Source organism: Panulirus ornatus, chromosome 22, assembly GCF_036320965.1.
Source record: "Panulirus ornatus isolate Po-2019 chromosome 22, ASM3632096v1, whole genome shotgun sequence".
Taxonomy (NCBI): Eukaryota; Metazoa; Arthropoda; class Malacostraca; order Decapoda; family Palinuridae; genus Panulirus; species Panulirus ornatus.
In genome coordinates, this window is record NC_092245.1 from 10,329,539 (window position 1) to 10,355,564 (window position 26,026).

At 39.6% G+C, this 26,026-nt stretch overlaps 1 protein-coding gene across 5 annotated transcripts in view; it reads right to left on the minus strand.

Annotated features, from left to right (window-relative positions):
* Positions 1 to 25,775, minus strand: part of LOC139756535 (ATP-dependent DNA helicase Q1-like) — a 111,616-nt gene extending 85,841 nt beyond the window's left edge. Inside the window, exons 1-4 of one of the 5 annotated variants that reach the window (XM_071676082.1) lie at positions 25,623 to 25,775; positions 18,492 to 18,662; positions 14,462 to 14,641; positions 3,195 to 3,325 (exon numbers count right to left, since the gene is read on the minus strand). In XM_071676082.1, coding sequence (XP_071532183.1) covers positions 3,195 to 3,325; positions 14,462 to 14,546 — 216 coding nt within the window. In that variant the 5' untranslated portion in view covers positions 14,547 to 14,641; positions 18,492 to 18,662; positions 25,623 to 25,775. Of the gene's footprint in view, positions 1 to 3,194; positions 3,326 to 14,461; positions 14,642 to 18,491; positions 18,663 to 25,419 lie in introns of all 5 variants that reach the window. The other 4 variants (XM_071676080.1, XM_071676078.1, XM_071676081.1 and 1 more) reach the window with 4 other exon arrangements.
* Between the last annotated feature and the right edge of the window lie 251 nt (positions 25,776 to 26,026).

A 26,026-nucleotide genomic window follows, 5' to 3' on the forward strand; every position in this document is an offset into this window, starting at 1 on the left:
ATACAAGGAGGGGAGGATTTCTGGCCCCCCGCTCCCGGGGCCATAAACTCTTTAAAAAACCAGGGAGACATCACACACCCCTGCTGAAAATCGATATTCACTGGGAACCAATCACTTTCCTCTCTTCCTACTTGTACACATGCCTTACATCCTCGATAAAAACTTTTCACTGCTTCTAGCAACTTACTTCCCACACCATATACTCTTAATACCTTCCACAGAGCATCTCTATCAACTCTATCATATGCCTTCTCCAGATCCATAAATGCTACATATAAATCTTTGTGTTTTTCTAAGTATTTCTCACATACATTCTTCAAAGCAAGCACCTGATCCACACATCCTCTACCACTTCTTAAACCACACTGCTCTTCCCCAACCTGATGCTTTGTACACGCCTTGACCCTCACAGTCAGTACCCTTTCATATACACATATGCATACATAAACATCCATATACGCACATATGCATACATATACATATCAACACATACATACATATACAAGTACATATTCATACTTGCTTGCCTTCATCCATTCCTGTCACTACACTGCCCCACATGAAAACAGCATCACTATCTCCTGCTTCAGCGAGGCAGCGCCAGGAATACAGACAAAAAGACCACATTCATTCACACTCAGTCTCTACCTGTCATGTATAATGCACCAAAACCACAGCTCCCTATCCACACTCACCTTTATCCTCTTTACCTTTGTACAATGGCACTATTGTGCCATTCCACAGGCACTTCACCATGATCCATACATACAATGAATATCCTTACCAACCAGTCAACAACACAGTCATCCCCTTCTTTAATAAATTCCACTGCAATGCCATCCACACCCGCTGCCTTGCCGGCTTTCATCTTCCGCAATGCTTTCACTACCTCTCCTCTGTTTCCCAAACCATTCTCACTGACCCTCTCACTTCGCACACCACCTCGACCAAAACACACTATATCTACCACTCTATCATCAAACACATTAAACAAACCTTCAAAATACTCACTCCATCTCCTCACTTCACCACTACTTGTTATCACCTCCCCATTTGCCCCCTTCGCTGATGTTCCCATTGGTTCTCTTGTCTTACGCACTTTATTTACCTCCTTCAAAAACATCTTTTTATTCTTCCTAAAATTCAACGATACTCTCTCAATATATACACATATACAAATACATTTTTTTTCATACATATTTGCCATTTCCCGCATTAGTGAGGTAGCGTTAAGTACAAAAGACTGGGCCTTAGAAGGAATGTCCTCATTTGGCCCCAAATCCCCAGGGATAGGTGACCAAGTTTGGAGAAGTGTGTGAAAGGGGAAAGTTGATAGTAAATGTAAATAGGAGCAAGGTTATTACGTTCAGTACGGTTGAGGGACAAGTTAATTGGGATGTAAGCTTGAATGTAGAAAAATTGGAGGAAGTGAAGCATTTTAGATATCTGATAGTGGACTTAGCAGCAGATAGAACCATGGAAGTGGAAGTGAGTCACAGGGTGGGGAAGGGGGCAAAGGTTCTGGGAGTGATGAAGAATGTATGGAGGGAGAGGACATTATCTCGGAGAGCAAAATTGGGTATGTCTGAAGGTATAGTAGTTCTAACAATGTTATATGGTTGCAAGGCATGGGCGACAAATAGGGTTGTACGGAGAAGGGTGGATGTGTGGGAAATGAAATGTTTCAGGACAATATGTGGCGTGAGGTGGTTTGATCGAGTAAGTAATGAAATGGTAAGAGAGATGAGTGGAAATAAAAAGAGTATGGTTCAGAGAGCCAATGAGGGTGTGTTGGAATGGTTTGGACACATGGAGAGAATGAATAAGGAAAGATTGACAAAGAGGATATATATCAGAGGTGGAGGGAACAAGGAGAAGCAGGAGACCAAATTAGAGGAGTAAGGATGGACTGAAAAAGATTTTGAGTGATCAGGGCCTGACCATGCAGGAGGCTGAGAGGCATGCATGGAATAAAGTAAATTGGAATGATGTGGTATACTGAGGTCAACAACTTGTCAATGAACTGAACCAGGGCATGTGAAACGTCTGGGGTAAACAATGGAAAAGTCTGTGGGGCTGGATGTGGATAGGGAGCTGTGGTTTCAGTGCATTACACATGACAACTCAAGAATGGATAGCAGATGCGGCCTTTCTTTGTTCCTGGCGCTGCCCCACTAAAGCAGAAAAAGTAATCAAATATGTAAAAAAACGTTCTTTTTTCTTACACTATTAACGTCCTTCCAAAACATTCAACTCTCCCTGAAGTCTGCTGATACTCGCTCACTCCAAATGACATTTGCTTTCTTTTTCAGTCCCTGTACCTTCCTCTCAATCTCCTGCTGTCTGCCTTTGTACATATCTAAATCATTCACACTCCTTCCCTGCAAACCATACACCTTTCTCTTTTTCTTTTACTAAAAAACTTTCTCTATCAATCTACCAATCACTATCCTTTCTCACCTGCCCACCTCCTGCATGCTACACACATCTCTTGCAAATGCCAGCAATGCATCCCTAAATATATCTCATTCCTCATCCCCTAGTTTCGTTTACTCTTATCCTTCTGTCATACTACACTCAATCTTTTCCAGTACTTCTTCTTCCATATCTCTTCTCCAAGCTCACTGCCCTTATCTCACAAGAGATATGTAAGTAAATCATGCAGTTTGACCTACCTCATATCCAAATCGAAACCTATGAATATATACTTATATAACATTCACAAAGGTTTTCTCTATGCTAAAAAGTTTTTTTGGTGTACATCAAGTAGTCTGATCCTCTATCACTTATAAAAGCAAAAAATTATACCCACCATGATTCATACAAAACAGGCATCACTAACTTCTTCCTAGTTTCGTTTACTCTTATCCTTCTGTCATACTACACTCAATCTTTCCCCGTATTTCTTCTTCCATATCTCTTCTCCAAGCTCATTGCTCCTATCTCACATGAGATATGTAAGTAAATCATGCAGTTTAAACAGAAGGTACAACTTTTAAGATATCTGTGACTTACTTTAAGGAGAAAACTTGACTTACCTTATATTCAAATTGAAACCTTTGGCTATATACTTATATAACATTCAGAAAGGTTTTCTCCATGCTAAAATAATTTTTTTTTTTTTGGTTTACATCAAGTAGTCTGATCCTCTATCACTTATAAAAGCAAAAAATTATACCCTCCATGATTCATACAAAATGGACATCATTAACTTCTTCCTTTGTGGATGCAGCACAAAGCATCTTAGCTTGGATTCCCCTTGCCTTGAGACCCATTAACTGATCTTCCATCAATGACACCAGCGGAGACACAACAAGGGTGACACCTTGAAGAAAACAAAAATAATTAAACAGAAATATTTTCTGAGTTGCCTGTAATAATCAGTTCAGACTATGATAGATTAATTACTATTCAGCTAGCACATAAAAAAGTAAAGTCTATTTCCAAAATGTAACTGCAATACTTTATTGGCCATCAAGAAAAGATACATGAAACAATGAGCAATGCAAAGTTCAAAATCTTCACATGGTTAACTAAATCCTGTGTAACCTTTGCTGTTTGGAATGAAAGAATGTAGAAAGTATTGTTTTTTCTAAATCAATCGACCTAAACATTATAAACCTGATTTTTAAAACTAAATTAATATTGATGATTGCAGTTCCTGAAACTAATTCATCAATAGTACACAAACAAAAATTCAGAAATCAAGAAAATGTAATAAGTACTCCAATTCTAATCTACATGTCAATTAGCACAAAGAAAATTTTCTTAAACTTCAATCACTCAATATCTTATGCAACTAATATATCACAACCCTGACAAAGTTTCTCATTAGGTAAACAATCAAATTAGCTACATATAAATATGATTAGTGAAAGAGAAGAGAGAGGCATTTGGACAATTTTTGCAGGGAAATAGTACAAACGACTGGGGGATGTATAAAAGAAAGAACAAAGAGGTCAAGACAAAGGTGCAAGATGTGAAAAAGAGGGCAAATGAGAGTTGGGGTGAGAGAGTATCATTAAATCTCAGGGAGAATAAAAAGATGTTTTAGATGGAGGTAAATTAAGTGCGTAAGACAAGAGAACAAATGGGAACATCGATGATGGGGGCAAATGGAGAGGTAATAATGAGTAGTGGTGAAGTGAGTGGGATATGGAGTGAGTATTTCGAAGATTTGTTGGATGTGTTTGATGATAAGAGTGGCAGATATAGGGTGTTTTGGTTGAGGTGGTGTGCAAAGTGAGAGGGTAAGGGAGAATGATTTGGTAAACAGAGAAGAGGTAGTGAGAGCTTTGCATAAGATGAAAGCTGGCAAGGCAGCAGGTTTGGATGGTACTGCAGTGAAATTTATTAAAAAAGGGGATGACTGTGTTGTTGACTGGTTGATGAGGATACTCAATGTATGTAAGGTTCATGGTGAAGTGCCTGGTGATTGGCAGAATGCATGCATAGTGCCACTGTACAAAGGCAAATGGGATAAAGGTGAGTGTTCAAATTACAGAGGTATAAGTTTGTTGAGTGTTCCTGGAAAATTATATGGGAGGGTACTGACTGAGAGGGTCAAGGCATGTACAAAGCATCAGATTGGGGAGGAGCAGTGTGGTTTCAGAAGTGGCAGAGGATGTGTAGATCAGGTGTTTGCTTTGGAGAATGTATGAGAAATACTTAGAAAACAGATGGATTTGTATGTAGCATTTATGGATCTGAAGAAGGAATATGATAGAGTTGATAAGAGATGCTCTGTGGAAGGTATTAAGAGAATATGGAGGTAAGAATATGGTGGGAGGTAAGTTGCAAGAAGCAGGGAAAAGTTTTCATCACGGATGTAGGGCATGTGTACGAGTAGGAAGAGAGGAAAGCAATTGGTTCCCAGTGAATGGTGGTTTGTGGCAGGGGTGCATATGTCTCCATTGTTGTTTAATTTGTTTATGGATTGGATTGTCAGGGAGGTGAATGCAAGAGTTTTGGAGAGAGGGGCAAGTATGCAGTCTGTTGTGTGGATGATAGGGCTTAGGAAGTGAGTCAGCTGTTGTTCGCTGATGATACAGCGCTGGTGGCTGATTCAGGTAAGAAACTGCATAAGTTGGTGACTGAGTTTGGTAAAGTGTGTGAAAGAAGAAAGCTGAGAGTAAATGTGAATAAGAGCAAGGTTATTGGGTTCAGTAGGGTTGAGGGATAAGTTAATTGGGAGGTAAGTCTGAATGGAGAAAAACTGGAGGAAGTGTTTTAGATATCTGGGAGTGGATTTGGCAGGGGATGGAACCATGGAAGCAGAAGTGAGTCACAGGGTGGGTTAGGGGGGAAGGCGCTGGGAACATTGAAGAATGTGTGGAAGGTGAGAACATTATCTCGGAGCAAAAATTAGTATGTCTGAAAGAATAGTGGTTTCCAACAATGTTATATGGTTGTGAGGCATGGGCTATATATAGGGTTGTGCAGAGGAGGGTGGATGTGTTGGAAATGAGATGTTTGAGGATAATACGTGGTGTGAGGTGGTTTGATTGAGTAAGTAATGAAAGGGTAAAAGAGATGTGTGATAATAAAAAGAGTTTGGTTGAGAGAGCAGAAGAGGGTGTATTGAAATGGTTTGGTCACATGGAAAGAATGAGTGAGGAAGGATTGACAAAGAGGATATATGTGTCAGAGGTGGAGGGAACGAGGAAAAGTGGGAGACCAAATTGGAGGTGGAAGGATGGAGTGAAAAAGATTTTGGGCGATCGGGGCCTGAACATATATATATGTGTATATATATACATGGTTGTTTAATTTGTTTATGGATGGGGTTGTTAGGGAGGTAAATGCAAGAGTTTTGGAAAGAGGGGCAAGTATGAAGTCTGTTGGGGATGAGAGAGCTTGGGAAGTGAGTCAGTTGTTGTTCGCTGATGATACAGCGCTGGTGGCTGATTCATGTGAGAAACTGCAGAAGCTGGTGACTGAGTTTGGTAAAGTGTGTGGAAGAAGAAAGTTAAGAGTAAATGTGAATAAGAGCAAGGTTATTAGGTACAGTAGGGTTGAGGGTCAAGTCAATTGGGAGGTGAGTTTGAATGGAGAAAAACTGGAGGAAGTGAAGTGTTTTAGATATCTGGGAGTGGATCTGGCAGCGGATGGAACCATGGAAGCGGAAGTGGATCATAGGGTGGGGGAGGGGGCGAAAATTCTGGGGGCCTTGAAGAATGTGTGGAAGTCGAGAACATTATCTCGGAAAGCAAAAATGGGTATGTTTGAAGGAATAGTGGTTCCAACAATGTTGTATGGTTGCGAGGCGTGGGCTATGGATAGAGTTGTGCGCAGGAGGATGGATGTGCTGGAAACGAGATGTTTGAGGACAATGTGTGGTGTGAGGTGGTTTGATCGAGTGAGTAACGTAAGGGTAAGAGAGATGTGTGGAAATAAAAAGAGCGTGGTTGAGAGAGCAGAAGAGGGTGTTTTGAAGTGGTTTGGGCACATGGAGAGGATGAGTGAGGAAAGATTGACCAAGAGGATATATGTGTCGGAGGTGGAGGGAACGAGGAGAAGAGGGAGACCAAATTGGAGGTGGAAAGATGGAGTGAAAAAGATTTTGTGTGATCGGGGCCTGAACATGCAGGAGGGTGAAAGGAGGGCAAGGAATAGAGTGAATTGGAGCGATGTGGTATACTGGGGTTGACGTGCTGTCAGTGGATTGAATCAAGGCATGTGAAGCGTCTGGGGTAAACCATGGAAAGCTGTGTAGGTGTGTATATTTGCGTGTGTGGACGTATGTATATACATGTGTATGGGGGGGGGCCATTTCTTTCGTCTGTTTCCTTGCGCTACCTCGCAAACGCGGGAGACAGCGACAAAGTATAATAAAAAAAAATAATATATACATGTGGACATTAAGATGTATAGGTATGTATATTTGCGTGTGTGGACGTGTATGTATATACATGTATATGAGGGTGGGTTGGGTTTTTTTTTTTTTGCTTTGTCGCTGTCTCCCGTGTTTGCGAGGTAGCGCAAGGAAACAGACGAAAGAAATGGCCCAACCCACCCCCATACACATGTATATACACACACGTCCACACACGCAAATATACATACCTATACATCTCAATGTACACATACATATACACACACAGACACATACATATATACCCATGCACACAATTCACACTGTCTGCCTTTATTCATTCCCATCGCCACCTCGCCACACATGGAATACCATCCCCCTCCCCCCTCACGTGTGCGAGGTAGCGCTAGGAAAAGAAAACAAAGGCCCCATTCGTTCACACTCAGTCTCCAGCTGTCATGCAATAATGCCCGAAACCACAGCACCCTTTCCACATCCAGGCTCCACACAACTTTCCATGGTTTACCCCAGATGCTTCACATGCCCTGATTCAATCCACTGACAGCACGTCAACCCCGGTATACCACATTGATCCAATTCACTCTATTCCTTGCCCGCCTTTCACCCTCCTGCATGTTCAGGCCCCGATCACTCAAAATCTTTTTCACTCCATCTTTCCACCTCCAATTTGGTCTCTCACTTCTTGTTCCCTCCACCTCCGACACATATATCCTCTTGGTCAATCTTCCTCACTCATTCTCTCCATGTGCCCAAACCATTTCAAAACACCCTCTTCTGCTCTCTCAACCACGCTCTTTTTATTTCCACACATCTCTCTTACCCTTACATTACTTACTCGATCAAACCACCTCACACCACATATTGTCCTCAAACATCTCATTTCCAGCACATCCACCCTCCTGCGCACAACTGTATCCACAGCCCACGCCTCGCAACAATACAACATTGTTGGAACCACTATTCCTTCAAACATACCAATTTTTGCTTTCCGAGATAATGTTCTCGACTTCCACACATTCTTCAATGCTCCCAGGATTTTCGCCCCCTCCCCCACCCTATGATTCACTTCCGCTTCCATGGTTCCATCTGCTGCCAGATCCACTCCCAGATATCTAAAACACTTTACTTCCTCCAGTTTTTCTCCATTCAAACTTACCTCCCAATTGACTTGACCCTCAACCCTACTGTACCTAATAACCTTGCTCTTATTCACATTTACTCTTAACTTTCTTCTTTCACACACTTTACATATATGTTTGTTTATGGATGGGGTTGTTAGGGAGGTGAATGCAAGAGTTTTGGAAAGAGGGGCAAGTATGCTGTCTGTTGTGGATGAGAGAGCTTTTGAAGTGAGTCAGTTGTTGTTCGCTGATGATACAGCGCTAGTGGCTGATTCGGGTGAGAAACTGCAGAAGCTGGCGACTGAGTTTGGTAAAGTGTGTGAAAGGAGAAAGCTGATAGTAAATGTGAAAAAGAGTAAGGTTATTAGGTACAGTAGGGTTGAGGGACAAGTCAATTGGGAGGTAAGTTTGAATGGAGAAAAACTGGAGGAGGTGAAGTGTTTTAGATATCTGGGAGTGGATTTGGCAGCAGATGGAACCATGGAAGCGGAAGTGAATCATAGGGTGGGGGAGGGGGCAAAAGTTCTGGGAGCGTTGAAGAATGTGTGGAAGTCGAGAACGTTATCTTGGAAAGCAAAAATGGGTATGTTTGAAGGAATAGTGGTTCCAACAATGATATATGGTTGCAAGGCATGGGCTATAGATAGTTATGCGGATGAAGGTGGATGTGCTGGAAATGAGATGTTTGAGAACAATACGTGTTGTGAGGTGGTTTGATCGAGTAAGTAATGAAAGGGTAAGAGAGATGTGTGGAAATAAAAAGAGTGTGGTTGAGAGAGCAGAAGAGGGTGTTTTGAAATGGTTTGGTCACATGGAGAGAATGAGTGAGGAAAGATTGACAAAGAGGATATATAAGTCCGAGGTGGAGGGAATGAGGAGAAGTGGGAGACCAAACTGGAGGTGGAAATATGGAGTGAAAAAGATTTTGAGTGAATGGGGCCTGAACATGCAGGAGGGTGAAAGGCGAGCAAGGAATAGAGTGAATTGGAATGATGTGGTATACCAGGGTCGACATGCTGTCAATGGACTGAACCAGGGCATGCGAAGCATCTGGGGTAAACCACAGAAAGTTCTGTGGGGCCTGGATGTGGAAAGGGAGCTGTAATTTCGGTTCATTATACATGACAGCTAGAGACTAAGTGCGAACGAATGTGGCCTTTGTTGTCTTTTCCTAACGCTACCTCGCACACATGAGGGGGGAGAGGGTTGTTATTTCATGTGTGGTGGGGTGGCGATAGGAATGAATAAGGGAAGACAGTATGAATTATGTACATGTGTATATATGTATATGTCTGTGTGTGTATATATATGTATAAATTGAGATGTATAGGTATGTATATGTGCATGTGTGGACATGTATGTATATACATGTGTATGTGTGTGGGTTGGGCGATTCTTTCTTCTGTTTCCTTGTGCTACTTCGCTAATGCTGGGAGACAGCGACAAAGTATAACAAATATAAATAAATGTCTGTGTATGCATAGGTTGAAATGTATAGGTATGTATATGTGCGTGTGTGGGCATTTATGTATACACATGTGTATGTGGGTGGGTTGGGCAGTTCTTTCATCTGTTTTCTTGCGTTACCTCGCTAACGTGGGAGACAGCGACAAAGTACAATAAATATAAATACATAAATATGGTTATTCTCGTAGTTCTCTACGTAGTGCAATCAATTTTCAAAAATAACGATAATTGAACAAAGTGCTGAATGTGGCATTATCCCCAGTGTCATACTCTTGAATGTTGCTTTCTCAATATGTGAGGCCCTTAACCACTATCCTGTGATAAAAAACTAAAAATACGAATAAACCATTCAATTCATATAGAATTACTAACTGCACTTATATCAGTCATGACACAGTAACTTCCTCTAATAGTTTTCGAAAATTTTCTTCAAGGTCTTGTGCAGGAGTCATGATAATATTATGGTCTGTACTCTCTTAGAGGTGCTTCATTTGCTGTCCAAAGAACATCCACAGTGAAGTTATGTGCACAGCATCTCTTTGAGCCAATGCTTGTCGTTTCAGTATATGTTGTCATAATTTTCCAGGATCTTTCAGATTACCTATATCTTTGTACAACTCAATTCAATTTAACTCAAGTATCTTTGTTCCTTTGCAGTAAAATTCATTGAAATATTTCATTTTGTTTTCTTGTGCACAGCAAGTTTAGTAACACATAAATTCTTCTTTCCTTACACCACCATTTCAATCCACTTTTGGAGATTCTTCTACAGACACACACACACACACACACACACACATACACACCTGGCTCCAGTCATAAATGAAACTCACCAAGGCTAGGGTTCAAATGAAACATTAAAAAATGGGCAGGAGAAAATGAAAGAAAAAAGGATAATAATGTGTTTTAAAATGCCGGAAAACTGTCTCTTAAAATGGGGCAGTTTGCACTTATATGGAAAATTTATTGGACAGAGAGATTCAAGCACTGAACAGTATAAAGAAACATATTTAGCAATAACTTACCTTGAGTTGCCATTATTGGTTACACAGTAATTATGTTATACAGTGGCTTGCTGTGAAGTGTGTGGTTCAATTAATGGCAAGACTATGTAGGGATTCAACTTTCTGGAGCAGAAATTAATGTAACATGTATAGAAAAGGGAAGAGAACCAGATTTGCAGAATAGGAAAACTTAGCAAAATTCTGAGGTCAGAGTAGAAGAGTTGATAAACAGGATCAAGGGCATGTGGAGCTAGAATAACCCATGATGTGAACAATATTTCATACAAGGATGAAATAGGTGTTTGTATAATTGGAACAACTACTTAGAAGAGAAAAATCTTTGGCAAGTTTCTCAAACATAGACTTGGGTATTTGATTTATGTGGGGGGGGTTCTAATATCATTTAGATGTTATGGCGATATCAAAAATGTGTGCTGTGTTGATTAAAGAAATTATAAATCCACAAAAGTAGATAAAAAAGTTGTGAAGTTTTAGAAAATAGAAAACATTTTGAGTGTAAGAAGCTTTAAACAATTGGATATCCTTTCCAAATCTTACTGTATACAAGTATTGATTAGACAAGATCTAGATGAATCAGGTTTAAAAGAAATGGGAGAATGTGGTATTATTAGTGCATGAACGAATCACAGCTCATTCTTTATATTATATTTTATTTATTATTATACTTTGTCGCTGTCTCCCGCGTTTGTGAGGCAGCGCAAGGAGACAACCGAAAGAAATGGCCCAACCCCCCCCATACACATGTATATACATACGTCCACACACGCAAATATACATACCTACACAGCTTTCCATGGCTTACCCCAGACGCTTCACATGCCTTGATTCAATCCACTGACAGCACGTCAACCCCGGTATACCACATCGCTCCAATTCACTCTATTCCTTGCCCTCCTTTCACCCTCCTGCATGTTCAGGCCCCGATCACACAAAATCTTTTTCACACCATCTTTCCACCTCCAATTTGGTCTCCCTCTTCTCCTTGTTCCCTCCACCTCCGACACATATATCCTCTTGGTCAATCTTTCCTCACTCATCCTCTCCATGTGCCCAAACCACTTCAAAACATCCTCTTCTGCTCTCTCAACCACGCTCTTTTTATTTCCACACATCTCTCTTACCCTTACGTTACTCACTCGATCAAACCACCTCACACCACACATTGTCCTCAAACATCTCATTTCCAGCACATCCATCCTCCTGCGCACAACTCTATCCATAGCCCACGCCTCGCAACCATACAACATTGTTGGAACCACTATTCCTTCAAACATACCCATTTTTGCTTTCCGAGAGAATGTTCTCGACTTCCACACATCCCTGGGGATAGGGGTGAAAGAATACTTCCCACGTATTCCTCGCGTGTCGTAGAAAGCGACTAGAGGGGACGGGAGTGGGGGGGCCAGAAATCCTCCCCTCCTTGTATTAACTTTCTAAAATGGGAAACTTTCATTCTTTATAACTCTAGATTTTCCTGTGGTGAGCAAAATGCGCTCACCATGCCTTCTAGCAAAATGGTAGGAGCAGTAGGTGGAAGTAGCAGGTAGGAACATTCAGACAGGATTATTAGGTAGAAACATTATGTAGAGGTAGCAGGTAAGATCATTAGAAAGAAGTAGTCATTAAGAACATTAGGTTGGTGCTTCTGCAAACACTGCACTAGGCTTGCCCTCTGCCAGTGGCCTGTTAAGGGTGTGGCACTAAAGGCTAAGAAGCGGCACCGGAGTTCTTTAGTTATGGAGACTCTGTTGCCATGGCCACTACACTGAGGGAGTTCCACTTGAAACAGGTGTCAGAAATATGAAAAGATAGATAGCAATGCAATGTTTTCAAAACATATTAGACGACAAGATGAAACTAATCTACAGTTATGTTATCTGTGATGAACATTGGAACCACAGAAAAATCAAATGCTGGGAAAGATGTGGGGAGTTTCAGAACGAGAATACTTTTAAAATGAAACTAGGTCTAGACATCTTAAATTTTGCTAGCATATATTTGCCCTACTACTGGGAACAGCTGTCTCATGAACATCTTTATATAATCATCAACCTACTAACTGTGATGGCCCCATATATCATGTACACCACCACTGTGGGACTTTGCATAAAATATCTTTGTTTTAGTTTTTTCATGTTACGTGAAAGACCTATTTTTCTAAAACATAACATGGAGATGGAAAGATTGAGAGAAAAATATTTCGAGTGATCAGAGCCTGAACATGCAGGAGGGAGAAAAGTGTGCACAGGATAGAGGGAATTGGAACGATGTGGTACACAGTGGTCGACGTGCTTTCAATGGACTGAGTCAAGGAATGTGAAGCAGAAAGAAAAAATCCTGGTAAGGTCTGTGGGGCCTGGTTGTGGATAGAGAGCTGTGGTTTTGGTGCACTACACATGACAGCTAAAGAATGGATCTGTTCCTGGCACTACCTTCCTAACACAGGAAATGGTGATCAAGTATGAAAAAAAAATCTAAATTACAAAAATAATGCTATAATTTAGCAGTAATGCCCTACTGAATATGACAGAGGATCACCAGTCTTGTTCAGCAGCTCAGGTAACAGGTGGAGGGAGTATTGTGTGATGCTCTGTGCATGCTACCATCCTTTCAATCACCACTCTTTCATACAACTTCCAAGGTATACTCAAGCAGCCTATACACTCAAGCAGCCTATACCTCTACAATCAAATGATTTCACTTTTGTTCCAATTACCTTCACAATATACACTGGCACTACAAGGCATTCTGTCAATTCTCAGGCACCTCACCTCAAGCCACTCATATACTGAAAATAGCAACTAACCAATATACAACACTTATCCCCTTGAGAAATGCAACTGCAATCCCATCCACTACAGCCAGTTTGTCACACTTTATCTTAAGCAAAGCATTCACTTCCTCATCTTTTTTCCACTAAATCACTTGCCATGACAGTGCCTCTTCAAGTGCAGTGTGTGCAAAACACATTGACAGCTTGCCCATACATTTCAAAGGCAATGTCACACTTACATTTCATTACTTTGTCATCTCTTCTTTGGCTTTGATTATCATCTGAAGATGTCTGGGTATGGAAATGGCAAGGTTCCTGAAGTATTCTAGGTCCATGTTTTGGGTCCATAGGGTCTTGATCTCTTGAATGAGGCAAGGTACTGTTGAGGTGCAGCATGAAGCAGCTGCCTGATCATCCGCACTGAGCGCCCAGTGTGCCTAGAAATCTCATGTCACCATACTCCCTTGCTTCTCCTTAGGAAGGTAAGAGCCAACTATCTTGAGGCACAAGTGGAAAAAATACAGTGCCCAGGAATGAAATTCCAAAAATGAAGTAGCAGACAAGAAGAGTAGAGAAAGAACATCGCTCCTATTAGATAACCCGAGGCACAATGTAGCAGGTTGATGGAGCTCACATTGTTAGAAACTCTAATCTCAGGAACCAGATGTACAATGATTTCAATCTGAGAGTGTAATATGGTCATGCCCACAATAAATCTAAGCTATGTATTGCCTTTGAAAAATACTTTTAGCATACACTGAAGCTTCAGAAATAGAAATGCATTTAAGTGTACCTCCTACCTTGCCTCAGTAAAATAATATTATCTTAACTCCTGACACTAGCATACCTCAACAACAAGCATGTGTATCCATCTGGCAGGAGGAAGCTGTCTACCACACTATTGTTAGGTCATTCTTTTCACTGACCTTAACATAGCCCTAAAAACTTTCTTATACATTTACAACAAATATCCATGGGGATAGGACAGAAAAAATGCTATCCATGTATCTCGTGCATGTCACTGAAGGGAAGTAAGAGGTGAAAGAAGGGAGAAATGGAAATCCCATGCATTACCTTTCTAAGAAGAGGGATAGAAGGAGCCAAGCATGGATTTCTTTTCAAGAGATTAGTCATCTGTTCCAAGCACTAATTCACTTAGGGGGGAAAAGGTAAGCAAGCATTAAATAAAAGGGGGAAGGATAACAATGGAAACTCACAAACTCTCAAGTCTTAACGGTACCTTTGGACACAAGAGCAGGGAGTTGGTAACACAAGCTCTTGCCTCCTCCAGTAGGCATGATGAGAATACAATCTATTCCTGACATTGTGGCATTAATGGTGGGAAGTTGGTGTGCTCGCAGTGTGGGGATTTTGAAGACATTCTTCTGTATGGTCTCAAGCTCTTTAGACCATGAAAAATCTGCATAAAAGATAAGATAGATTAGATCCCAAACTGCAAATTCAACTGAAAACCTTAAAAACATGACCATAAGATAGGACTGATTATTAATGTCTGTAACAATATGAAACCTTCACAAAGATGTTCCTTGCTGCACTAATTTATGTTTCTCTGTACTCCTAAATTACTCCTAAATTCAGTAATGTTTTGAAATGTCTTTATCTCTTTGTTGGCAGATATTCCCATCATTGATAATGGCTTTCAATACAAGAATTACAGATAAAGAGACTGTATGTGGATTCTAATCACTTTTTCATACTTGTTTGCTGGTTCCCACATAAGCAAGGTAAAGCCAGGAACAGGCAAAGAAATGGCCTCATTTGCTCACATCCATTCTTTAGCTGTCATGTATAAAGCACCAGAATTAGTGCCCCCTATTCACAACTAGGCCAAAAAGAACTTAACATGGTTTCCCCTTACCACTTCATATGTCTTGATTCCGCCTAATAACAGTAATTGCCAACTGTACACCATATCACTTTCATTCACTCTATCTCATGCATATCTCACACTTTCTTGCATGTTCAGGCCCCCCCAAAAGTTTCTTTCTCTACATCCTTTCACCACCTCCTCCACTTTCCTTTTTTCACTGTTTTCTTCACTTTCAGTGTGGATACCCTCTTAGTTGACAAATATGATGTAAAGATAATTTCAGTGTTTATTTGAGACAAAAACTATGTATAAGGTAGAAACAGACAGCAAAGGAGGAGAAACAAAAGATGAGCTAAGTTTAAGTGGGTATTTTCATGAAGATTCAAGACACATACCTAGCTAATATAATGAAGATATATAATTGTAACAAGCACATATACATACACATACATATCAACATACATATACATACACATGCAAAGACATATACATATGTATATATTTATACTTACTTGCCTTTATCCATTCCTGGCACTACCCCACTCCACGGGAAACAGCATCGCTACCCCCTGCTTCAGTGAGGCAGCGCCAGGAAAACAGACAAAAAAAAAAGGCCACATTCATTCACACTCAGTCTCCAGCTGTCATTTGTAATGCATCAAAACCCCAGCTCCCTATCCACATCCAAGCCCCACAGACCTTTCCATGGTTTACCCCAGATGTTTCACATGCCCTGGTTCAGTCCACTGACAGCACATCGACCCCAGTATATCACATCATTCCAATTCCCTCTATTCCTTGCACGCCACTCACCCTCCTGCATGTTCATGCCTTGATCACTCAAAATCTTTTTCACTCTGTCCCTCCACCTCCAATTTGGTTTCCCACTTCTTGTTCCCTCCTCCTCTGACACAATATTCTCTTTGTCAATCCTTCCTCATTCATTCTCTCCATATGTCCAAACTATTTCAACACACCTTCTTCTGCTCTCTCAACCACTCTTTTTATTTCCACACATCTCTACCCTTTCATTACTTACTCGAACAAACCACCTCACACAATATACTTTCCTCAAGCATTTCATTTCCAGCACATCCACTCTCCTCCAGCCACATAATATAGTTGGAACTCCTATTCCTTCAATTATACCCATTTTTGCTCTCCGAGATAAAAAGCCAGAGTGACATCACTCAGCCCTGCCTCACGCCAATATGTACATCAAAACTTTTGCTCAGCTCTCCATCAACTCTTACATATGCATTTGCTCCTCCATGGAAGGCTTTCACAACACCCAACATCTGTACCCCAACACCATATATCCTTAACACATCTCATAGAGCTTTTTCATACACTTTCTCCAAATCCATAAATGCCGCAAACAACTTTTTACATTTTGCTAAATACTTTTTCACAGTCATCTTTACCACAAAAATCTTATGCATGCATCCCCTACCTTTCCACGAATCCCCTTGTTCCTAACTTACTCTGCATTTAGTCACTTCCATCACTCTATCAATTAACATTCTTGCAGACAATTTTCCCAGTACTTAACAGACTTAGTCCCCTATAATTGCTACATACATCCTTAGCACCTTTTCCTCATAATATAGTTACAATAACAGCTTTCACCCAATCCTCAGGCATAACCTTCTGTTACCGTGCTTAATTACATAACAGATGCATCTACTCGACCACACTCTCTCCTTCATACTTCAGCATTTCAGCCATAATCCCATCCACTCCAGGTGCCTTTCCTACCTTTAACCTCATGATTGCCCTTCTTACCTCCCTTACTGTTACAGGCCCTTGCACTTGTAACCTCTTCCTTCCATCCTCCATACCCACTCATGTAACAACTACTGCCTCCCCTTCTCCCACACTTATCAGTTTTTCAAAATACTCTTTCCACATTCCTTTCACCTCCTCTCACGTTAACATTTCCACTCTTACATCCACTTCTATCTTTTTTTTTCACCTCCTTCCAGTATAATTTCTTATCATCCTGAAACTTTTCATTCAACTTCCAAAATCTTCATCTACTCTTTCTTTGCTTTCCTTTTTCAGCCTCTTAACACTTTGCTTACATATTCTACATTCTTTCCTCCTTTGCTGAACTTCCACTGGTACATTCTTATTAACCAAGCTATCATATGCCCCTTCCTTCTCTTCCACAGCATTTCTAATCTCTTCTGTCCACCATGCATTGCCCTTTTTATTCATACATTGCATGATCTTGTATCTAACTACTAATTCTACAGGTTTTAATAGTATTTATCAAAACACTTTAAACACCACATTCACACATGAATGCCACCCTACATTCACTGCCCTTCCATCTAAGCTTTCAGTTACCTTCCTTTCATACTCCTCCCTATATTTTTTCTGATTCATATTCTTGCTTGCCAACACTGTTACCTCACCATTCTTCCTTACACCAAACCTCCACTTCTTCCTGATCCTCATCCACACAAAAACTGCAAAATGGTCATTGTCTATAAAAAATCCTTTCACAACTGAAGCATCTACCATGGCCTTTCTCAGTCTTTCATCCACTGCCATATAATCCCCTTGCTTCTCTTCCATCATTCCTCATTAAGTATATCTGTTGATCACCTTGTGCTGAAAAACATGTTTGCAGGGAATAAGCTCCTCTCAGCACAAACATCCACGAGATAACTTCCATCCCCATTCACCCCAGGCACTCCCTATTTACCAACTATCTCACCAATTTCATCACATCCCACTTTCACACCCATATCACCCATTACAACTATGTTTCTCTCATTCTCAAAACCATTTATGCAGTCATTCAAATTTCTCCAGAAATGCTCCATTTCATCCTTACCTTGAAAAGTCTTCATATTCACAGGCACATACAGACAAACCCATAAATACTTCACAATTCCAATCCCCTCTTTAACCCACGCTATTCTTGATCCATTCCATCTGTGTTCTGTAACACCTTGACAGGCCAGTGGCAGAAGGCAACTCCAGAGCAGTATTTCCTAAGGCAGCGAGGCAACAAAATTGTCTAAAAAACTAAAAAGTCCCAGCACACATCAGGTGTTTGTCTGTATTTAAAAGGATTACCCAGATGGAACTGGGCAATGCTTCCCCCTTAGTTCCACCCCTAAAGGGTGTATAACCAAGGTCACCATGAGAAGGCATGGTGAGACTTGGATGCCCTAGAAAACTAGAGTATCCCTTTGAGGTACTAAAACTTGAAAACTTTCCTCAATTTGGAGCCTATTCACAGTTGCAGCACTTATTAGCTTCATTGGTTATGATACTGCCACTGTTTTGCTTTTCATATCAGAAGCAGATGTCATCATATAAATAACTTTTATTACAGTAATCTACAAACCTCTGCTAAAAAGATATTACAAAATTACGATGTTTCTGAAAATGTGGCACAGCAATGAAAGGATATTACCCTAACCTTCTCTTTCCCAGTCTCTTTCAGCTAGTTCAGCAGACCTCTGTTGTTGAATAGCATCCTTCAGTTTGTCCCGTTTAGCCAACAACTTCTGCTTATGACCCTCAAGAATTTGAATTTGTTGGGTAATGCTTTTTACTTCCTGTTCCACTTGCTTCAATGCAGTTTCTGGATCTAGAAATACAAAATCAAGATTCAGGTGTCAAAGTTAATTCAAGTTTTGTAAATGCTTTGCTGCAGAAAATTCTTTTAGTCCATCCTTTTGTCTTTTTTTTTTCTTTTTTACATTGGAGGCTCTAGTCATGGACAAAAGTCCACACCACAGCTGGGCTTTATTTGAAATGTAGAGTTAATATAGGAGAAAAAGAAAAGACAGGTATAAACAAATTTTGGAGGGAATAAAAAACCCGTCTTTTAAAATGTTCATTCATAGTTGCTGAGAAAAACATGAAAGGGTAGAGACTTCCAAAGCTTCAGGGCGTAAGGAAAGAAACTGAAATCAAAACAGCCCAACCTCGAGTTGCCAACATCCACAAAGTATTCATGTGATGCAGCAGCTTGCTAAGTATTGCAGGTCTAGCTAGTGGTGAGGGAACACATGCAGTCAGCTCTCAGGAGCAAAACCAAAGTCATACCTATAGAAAAGGGAAAGTGAACCAATGCTGTGTTGCAAGGCAAGTAGGTCAAGTTTTGAAATTAGCTTGGGAGAGTTTGTAAGTCAGACTGCTTTTGACTCAACTTTGTCTAGTAAGAAGGCAGAGTTAAGAACAATCCCAGATGAGAGCAGCACTCCATACAAAGACAAATCAATCCTTTGTACAAATGCAGCAACTGTTCTGAAGAAAAGAAATCTCGACATTTAAACTGGGTTACACGTACCAGTTTCTTAAGAGGCAGAATTAGCTATTTCTGTAATGTGGGATTTCCAAGAAAGAATGGATGTTACAGTAATACCAAGTACATTCACTGAGTCAAGACGTGGGATTAAAAACCATCAAAAGAGAAAAGAAAGTTGTGAGGAATTTTTGATAGAAGGATGGGTAAAAACTGAGTCTTGGAGGCATTAAACTTAATCACATTTCATCTGCCCTACTAAGATATGTCTGAATTTCTTGGGGAAGTTGAGACAAGATTCAAACTGAGTGAAAGAAGGAGCAGCATTGAGTGAGGTGTAGAAATGCAGTTCTGAGTCATCAGTGTATGTAAGCATTTAGTTATTTGTGGAGGAATGGAAATTGTTGATAAAATGGAGAAAAAGAGACTAAAAGAGACAAAACAGAACCTTGAGGGGCACCACTGGTGATGGAGAAAGGAGAAGAGGCTAATCCATTAACAACCACAGAGAGATTGGCCAGAGAGGAAGTTAGATATGAGTCAACAAAGTTAGGGAGAGAAGCTAAAAGAGGGGAGCTTAGAGAAGAGACCCCAATGCCAATGCCACACCATGTCAAAACCCTTGGATACGTTAAGGTCAACTACATAAGATTCTCAAAAGTCTTCCAGGGATGACAATCAGACAATAGTAAGATACGAAAGAATATCATCAGAGGATCTCACATTATGGAAGCCATATGTGTGATCAGAGAGAAGACTGTGAGTTTCATGATCTTTGACGATTTGGGAGTTAATGAGGGATTCAAAGACAATGGAAATGGTAGATGTCAAAGTTACAGGATGATAGTTACAGGAATTAGAACCATCACTCTTCTCAGGGATGGAATGTACCCACAAATGCTTCCAAGAAGGGTAAGTTCCGGTTTTTAAAAAGAGATGGAACAAACAAGCAAGCACAGGTGCAAATTCAGAGGCACACTCTTTCAGTACATGGGGATGGATGCCATCAGGACCATAAGTCTTGCTTGCGTCCAGAGCAAGTGCTTTTTGGATGGTCTGAAAAGAGATTACTGGAAGGAGCATGGAATTACTAAGAGGAGCATCAGGGGGTAAATGAATGTTAGAGTCATCCAAGGCAGAATTAGAGGAGGAAGGGGAACCAAAGAAAGTTGCCTCTCTATGAAAAAGACAGCTACAGTACTGTAAGAAAGGAAAAGTGAAGGAAAGCTAAAGTGGCAGAAGTTGTTAGAGATGTCCTTAGCTAAAAACCAGAAAGACCAATCAGTGGATGATGAGGAGAGATTATCAAACTTCCATGAATACAGGAATGCTTTACCTCATGGATACATACTTGCATCATTATGGACAGTGATAAATGTAGAATGAAAGTGGAAGGAAGGAGAGTTTTTCCATGCCCAATATGCCTGATCCCTTGCCTGAATGGTCTCTGAAATGGTTGAACCAGGGACCTGAAGAAGCCATCTTAGAGGAAGAAGGGATAAATGCTTCCATTCCTGCAACAATAACCTCTGCTATGCATTTGATGGAGACAGAAGCATCACAACATAAGAGACAGTAATTCATCCATATAAAAGTAAGACTAGAATTTTTGTAAGTTATTCCAGTTAGCTTTGTTAAGGTGCCAATATTTACATTTAGAAGGGGCTGCTGGAAAGGGAGATGCAGTTAAAACAGATACATTTATAGGAGTAAGGTCAGATGAACTGAATGAAGGCAAGATTGTGTAGTTACAGTGCAAAGGATTACAGGTACAAAACAGATCCTAAATATTAGGAGAATGGTCACAGTGGTCAGAAATATGGGTGAAGTGGGAGATAATTTGCTTTAGAACATTGAGAAAGGAGAAAGTGAGGGTTTCAATCTTCCCATCATTTGTACAGGAAGAATTCCACCATTCCCCATGGTGAACACTGAAATCCTGAGAGAATGCCACAGTTTCATGGCATGAGTTTAAATAGTCAGAGAAAGCAACAAAATTTCTAGAAAATTATCTTGCTATTTCCATTAAGCAAAGCATCATTATAAATTAAGATCAGGTAACGTATAAAGCCAAACAACCGAGCTAATCTCTGGCTATATCCATTTAAGATCCAAGCACTCATGCCAGCATCAAAACATGATTCACTAAAATGCTATTCTATTGATCTACATCCACTATGATGTAATGAGGGAAGTGAAAAGTGAAGAGAATTCCATCAGCTTACAAGGGAACATAAACAGACTCCAAAGTTGTCTGAAATGTGGTTCATGAAATTCAACTCTAGCAAATTCTAGGTAATGAGGATGGCACAAAGCAAAAGACAGCCTTAATATGATCATTACCTCTTATGATATAAGTGAAAGGATTCTGTGTGTGAGAAGGACTTGAGAGTTGACATCATACCTAACCTGTTGCCGGAGTCCCATATTAGGAAAACATTTAAGGAGACACTGTCTGTCAGCAAATTTCACAATAGCTTTTAAGTATATGGATAAGGAAACATTTAGCAAGCTATTTATAGCCTAGAGAAGACCAAAACTATAATATGCTCCTCAGGTTTCATCACAGCATCTGAAGAAGTACATACAGCTCATAAAGAAGGTCCAGTGGAAAGTAACAAAGACTTTACCTTAATTAAGAAAGCTAAGCTATTGGGAAAGGCTGGAGGCTTTAAATTTAACCAATTTGGAAGAGAGAAGACTGAGGGGTAATCTGATCACATCCTTTACAAGTAGGAATGGCACTCCACAGATTTGGGCTTAAGAAACTTGCATCAATTACACTTCTGTTGGATGAAGAAAAGGGGTTTAACCCTAAAAAGAAGTAGTTATGGATACATAAAGCCTTGATGAAAAGACAAGTTGAAAGTGAATACTGGACTCCTTACAAGGAGCTGGAAGATGATGAAGTTAAATTTTTTCAGTGTATTTCAGAGCATTCAAATTCAACCATTTGCTAAAAAAAAGTACAGAGAGAGACCTTAAAAAGAACACTACTTTTCAGGAGGCTATTTCCCTGAAAGAAAGAATGGCTGTATGCTTAAGGTGAGTATCAAACTTACTGAATCATTACAGTTCTCTTATTTGTGCATTAAGCTAGTAGAGAACATTTTTCTAAGGGCATATGCAATTTTTTCTTAAACACACATCTGGCACCATCACATCACATCAAAATATTCTACACATGAAACTGTGATGTGAAGGAACCGATACATGCCTGGTGTGTGATGGTGATGTGACATTTGGTAAGAACAGGTCCATTTTATTACATATGAGAAATTTCGATGGAATGGTGATGTAACATGATGAATAGTGTGAATCAGCCTTAAGGCAGCACACTGACCAGGGTACTGATGACACCAAAATTGGACTTCAACAGAAAAATCTCACATTGATAACAAGTTATATGCTCTAGTACAAGTGGAAAAAATTGAAGAGATGAAAAGACTGATATTTCTTTGTAGATAGTTCACATATGTACTCACTGTAGCAGAAATGCAGATTTTGGACATATATTGTTGGTGTCTAAAAATTAATATATGAATTAAGAAAAAAGGCTATAAAGTTCCGTTTGTATGGTTCCCTCCTACATTTGCAAATCAGTCATAATAAAACAGTAGCTAAGATAGCCAGTGAAAAGGTTGAGGTGGACATCATATGTACTTAAACCTTGAAACAGATAAGAATTAAAATAAGGAATACATAATCCTAGAAGATTGTTTAAAAAGTAATGAACTATATGAAAAGCATGAAACTTAATGTTTACAAATAGAAAAGGTAAGAGCAGGTGGGGTTGCAGTGTATAGAAAGAAATGATTGGGATATATATATATATGTATATACATGTGTATGTGGGTGGGTTGGGCCATTCTTTTGTCTGTTTCCTTGCGCTACCTTGCTAACGCACGAGACAGCAACAAAGCAAAATAAATAAAAATATAAATATATATATATATATATATATATATATATATATATATATATATATATATATATATATATATTTTTTTTTAAACTATTCGCCATTTCCCGCATTAGCGAGGTAGCGTTAAGAACAGAGGACTGGGCCTTTGTGGAATATCCTCACCTGGCCCCCTTCTCTGTTCCTTCTTTTGGAAAATTAAAAAAAACTGAGAGGGGAGGATTTCCAGCCCCCCCCCGCTCCCAAATATATATATATATATATATATATATATATATATATATCCCTGGGGATAGGGGATTAAGAATACTTCCCATGTATTCCCTGCGTGTCGTAGAAGGCGACTAAAAGGGGAGGGAGCGGGGGGCTGGAAATCCTCCCCTCTCGTTTTTTTTTTTAATTTTCCAAAAGAAGAAACAGAGGGGGCCAGGTGAGGATATTCCAAAAAAGGCCCAGTCCTCTGTTCTTAACGCTACCTCGCTAATGCGGGAAATGGCGAATAGTTTAAAAGAAAAGAAAGAATATATGTATATATATATATATATATATATATATATATATATATATATATATATCCCTGGGGATAGGGGAGAAAGAATACTTCCCACGTATTCCCTGCGTGTCGTAGAAGGCGACTAAAAGGGGAGGGAGCGGGTGGCTGGAAATCCTCCCCTTTCTTGTTTTTTTTTAATTTTCCAAAAGAAGGAACAGAGAAGGGGGTCAGGTGAGGATATTCCCTCTAAGGCCCAGTTCTCTGTTCTTAACGCTACCTCGCTAACGCGGGAAATGGCAAATAGTATAAAAAAAAATATATATATATATATATATATATATATATATATATATATATATATATATATATATATATATATATATTATCCCTGGGGATAGGGGATTAAGAATACTTCCCACGTATTCCCTGCGTGTCGTAGAAGGCGACTAAAAGGGGGGGAGCGGGGGGCTGGAAATCCTCCCCTCTCGTCTTTTTTTTTAATTTTCCAAAAGAAGGAACAGAGGGGGCCAGGTGAGGATATTCCAAAAAAGGCCCAGTCCTCTGTTCTTAACGCTACCTCGCTAACGCAGGAAATGGCGAATAGTTTAAAAGAATATATATATATATATATATATATATATATATATATATATATATATATATATATATATATATATATATATATTTCATCCCTGGGGATAGGGGAGAATGAATACTTCCCACGTATTCCCTCCGTGTTGTAGAAGGCGACTAAAAGGGAAGGGAGCGGGGGACTGGAAATCTTTCCCTCTCATTTTTTTTTTCCAAAGGAAGGAACAGAGAAGGGGGCCTGGTGAGGATAATCCCTCAGAGGCCCAGTCCTCTGTTCCTAATGCTACCTCGCTGAGGCGGGAAATGGCAAACAGTATGAAAGAAAGAAAAGATATATATATATATATATATATATATATATATATATATATATATATATATATATATATATATATATATATCAAAGGCAAACTGAAAAAAAAGGACAATATGAAAAATGTACATCATGCACTTGACTGTCTATCACTAACGAATATAGAGATACTCAGGTATATAAAGATCCCAAGCAAACAGAACAGCTGTGTAGTAGTGGTATAAAATGGATAAAATATCAAAGAAATATTGACGACTTGCATTTAGATAAAAATCAGTAACTACATACAAGGCTGGGATGTCATTTTCTAAGTTTGTGAGCACTAAGAAGGGTTGGTATAACTTATGTTACTTCGTTCCATTACGTTATTGTATAATTTCATCATGATATCAATAAATCAACAAACTATATAACGCACTTAAAACAGAGGTAGCCATTTCCCAAAACTAATAATGATGCGGAGCTAAACCAGAAAATTACCCTTTAAAATTCCATACTCTTAACTCCTTATTTTCACGAGACAACAGTTCCAGAGGATGGAACAAAGATCCCAAAGATAAATGATGCTTGTTCTATTTCTGATAATTACCAAACATAAATTTTACAATTTCTACCCGACGTTCTTCAATGATTGCTGAAGGTATAGCACAGTTCCAATTACATGTATTTCATACTCTAATTTCGTTCCATTGCTACGGTTAACAATCATCCAACTACCAAGTTGATAATAACAATTACTGACTGAAAGCTTATAGTTCACAGATATATGATTATCTACCTTGAAATTCCGAAGAAAATTCCATAATCTTATAGATGTGAATGTCTCCTATATTTAGAACAATTCTTGTAGTTAAGAAATGTAGTTTACATGAAAATTCTCATCCCCACAACTCCTATGTCTTCATTCTTTATCATTTCGCAGATTTTTTTTCTTGTTCTAGGTCGGGCAGGAAGGGAGGGAAGCCAAGTGTGTTTGTTTACCTCATGGCCGCCTTCCGCCGCCGTTGCCAAATGTACATGATCAGTGTCTGTTCTGCTGCATCATTTAACTGCATATTGATCTTATAAATTTTCAACAAATTTCCGTACACCGTTTGGTTTTTGAGGATGTTTAGTTTATCCCCGTTGATCAAAGTCCAAGAAGTGTAAAGATAATGGTTGACATAAAGGAACCACAAAGACTTGCTTGCCAGTCGTCGTGAGCCGGGTGAACGTTTTAAGCAAGTATACCCCCTACCTTTCACCAAGTTCTGGGAAATGTGATACAATTTTTCAGTTCATAAATCTTTCTTAGAATTTATATAGCTAGAATTTGAACGGTATTGACATTAGACAAATTACCAAAGGCAAAATTAAGATATGGAAAACAAATGGGTTTTGAAATT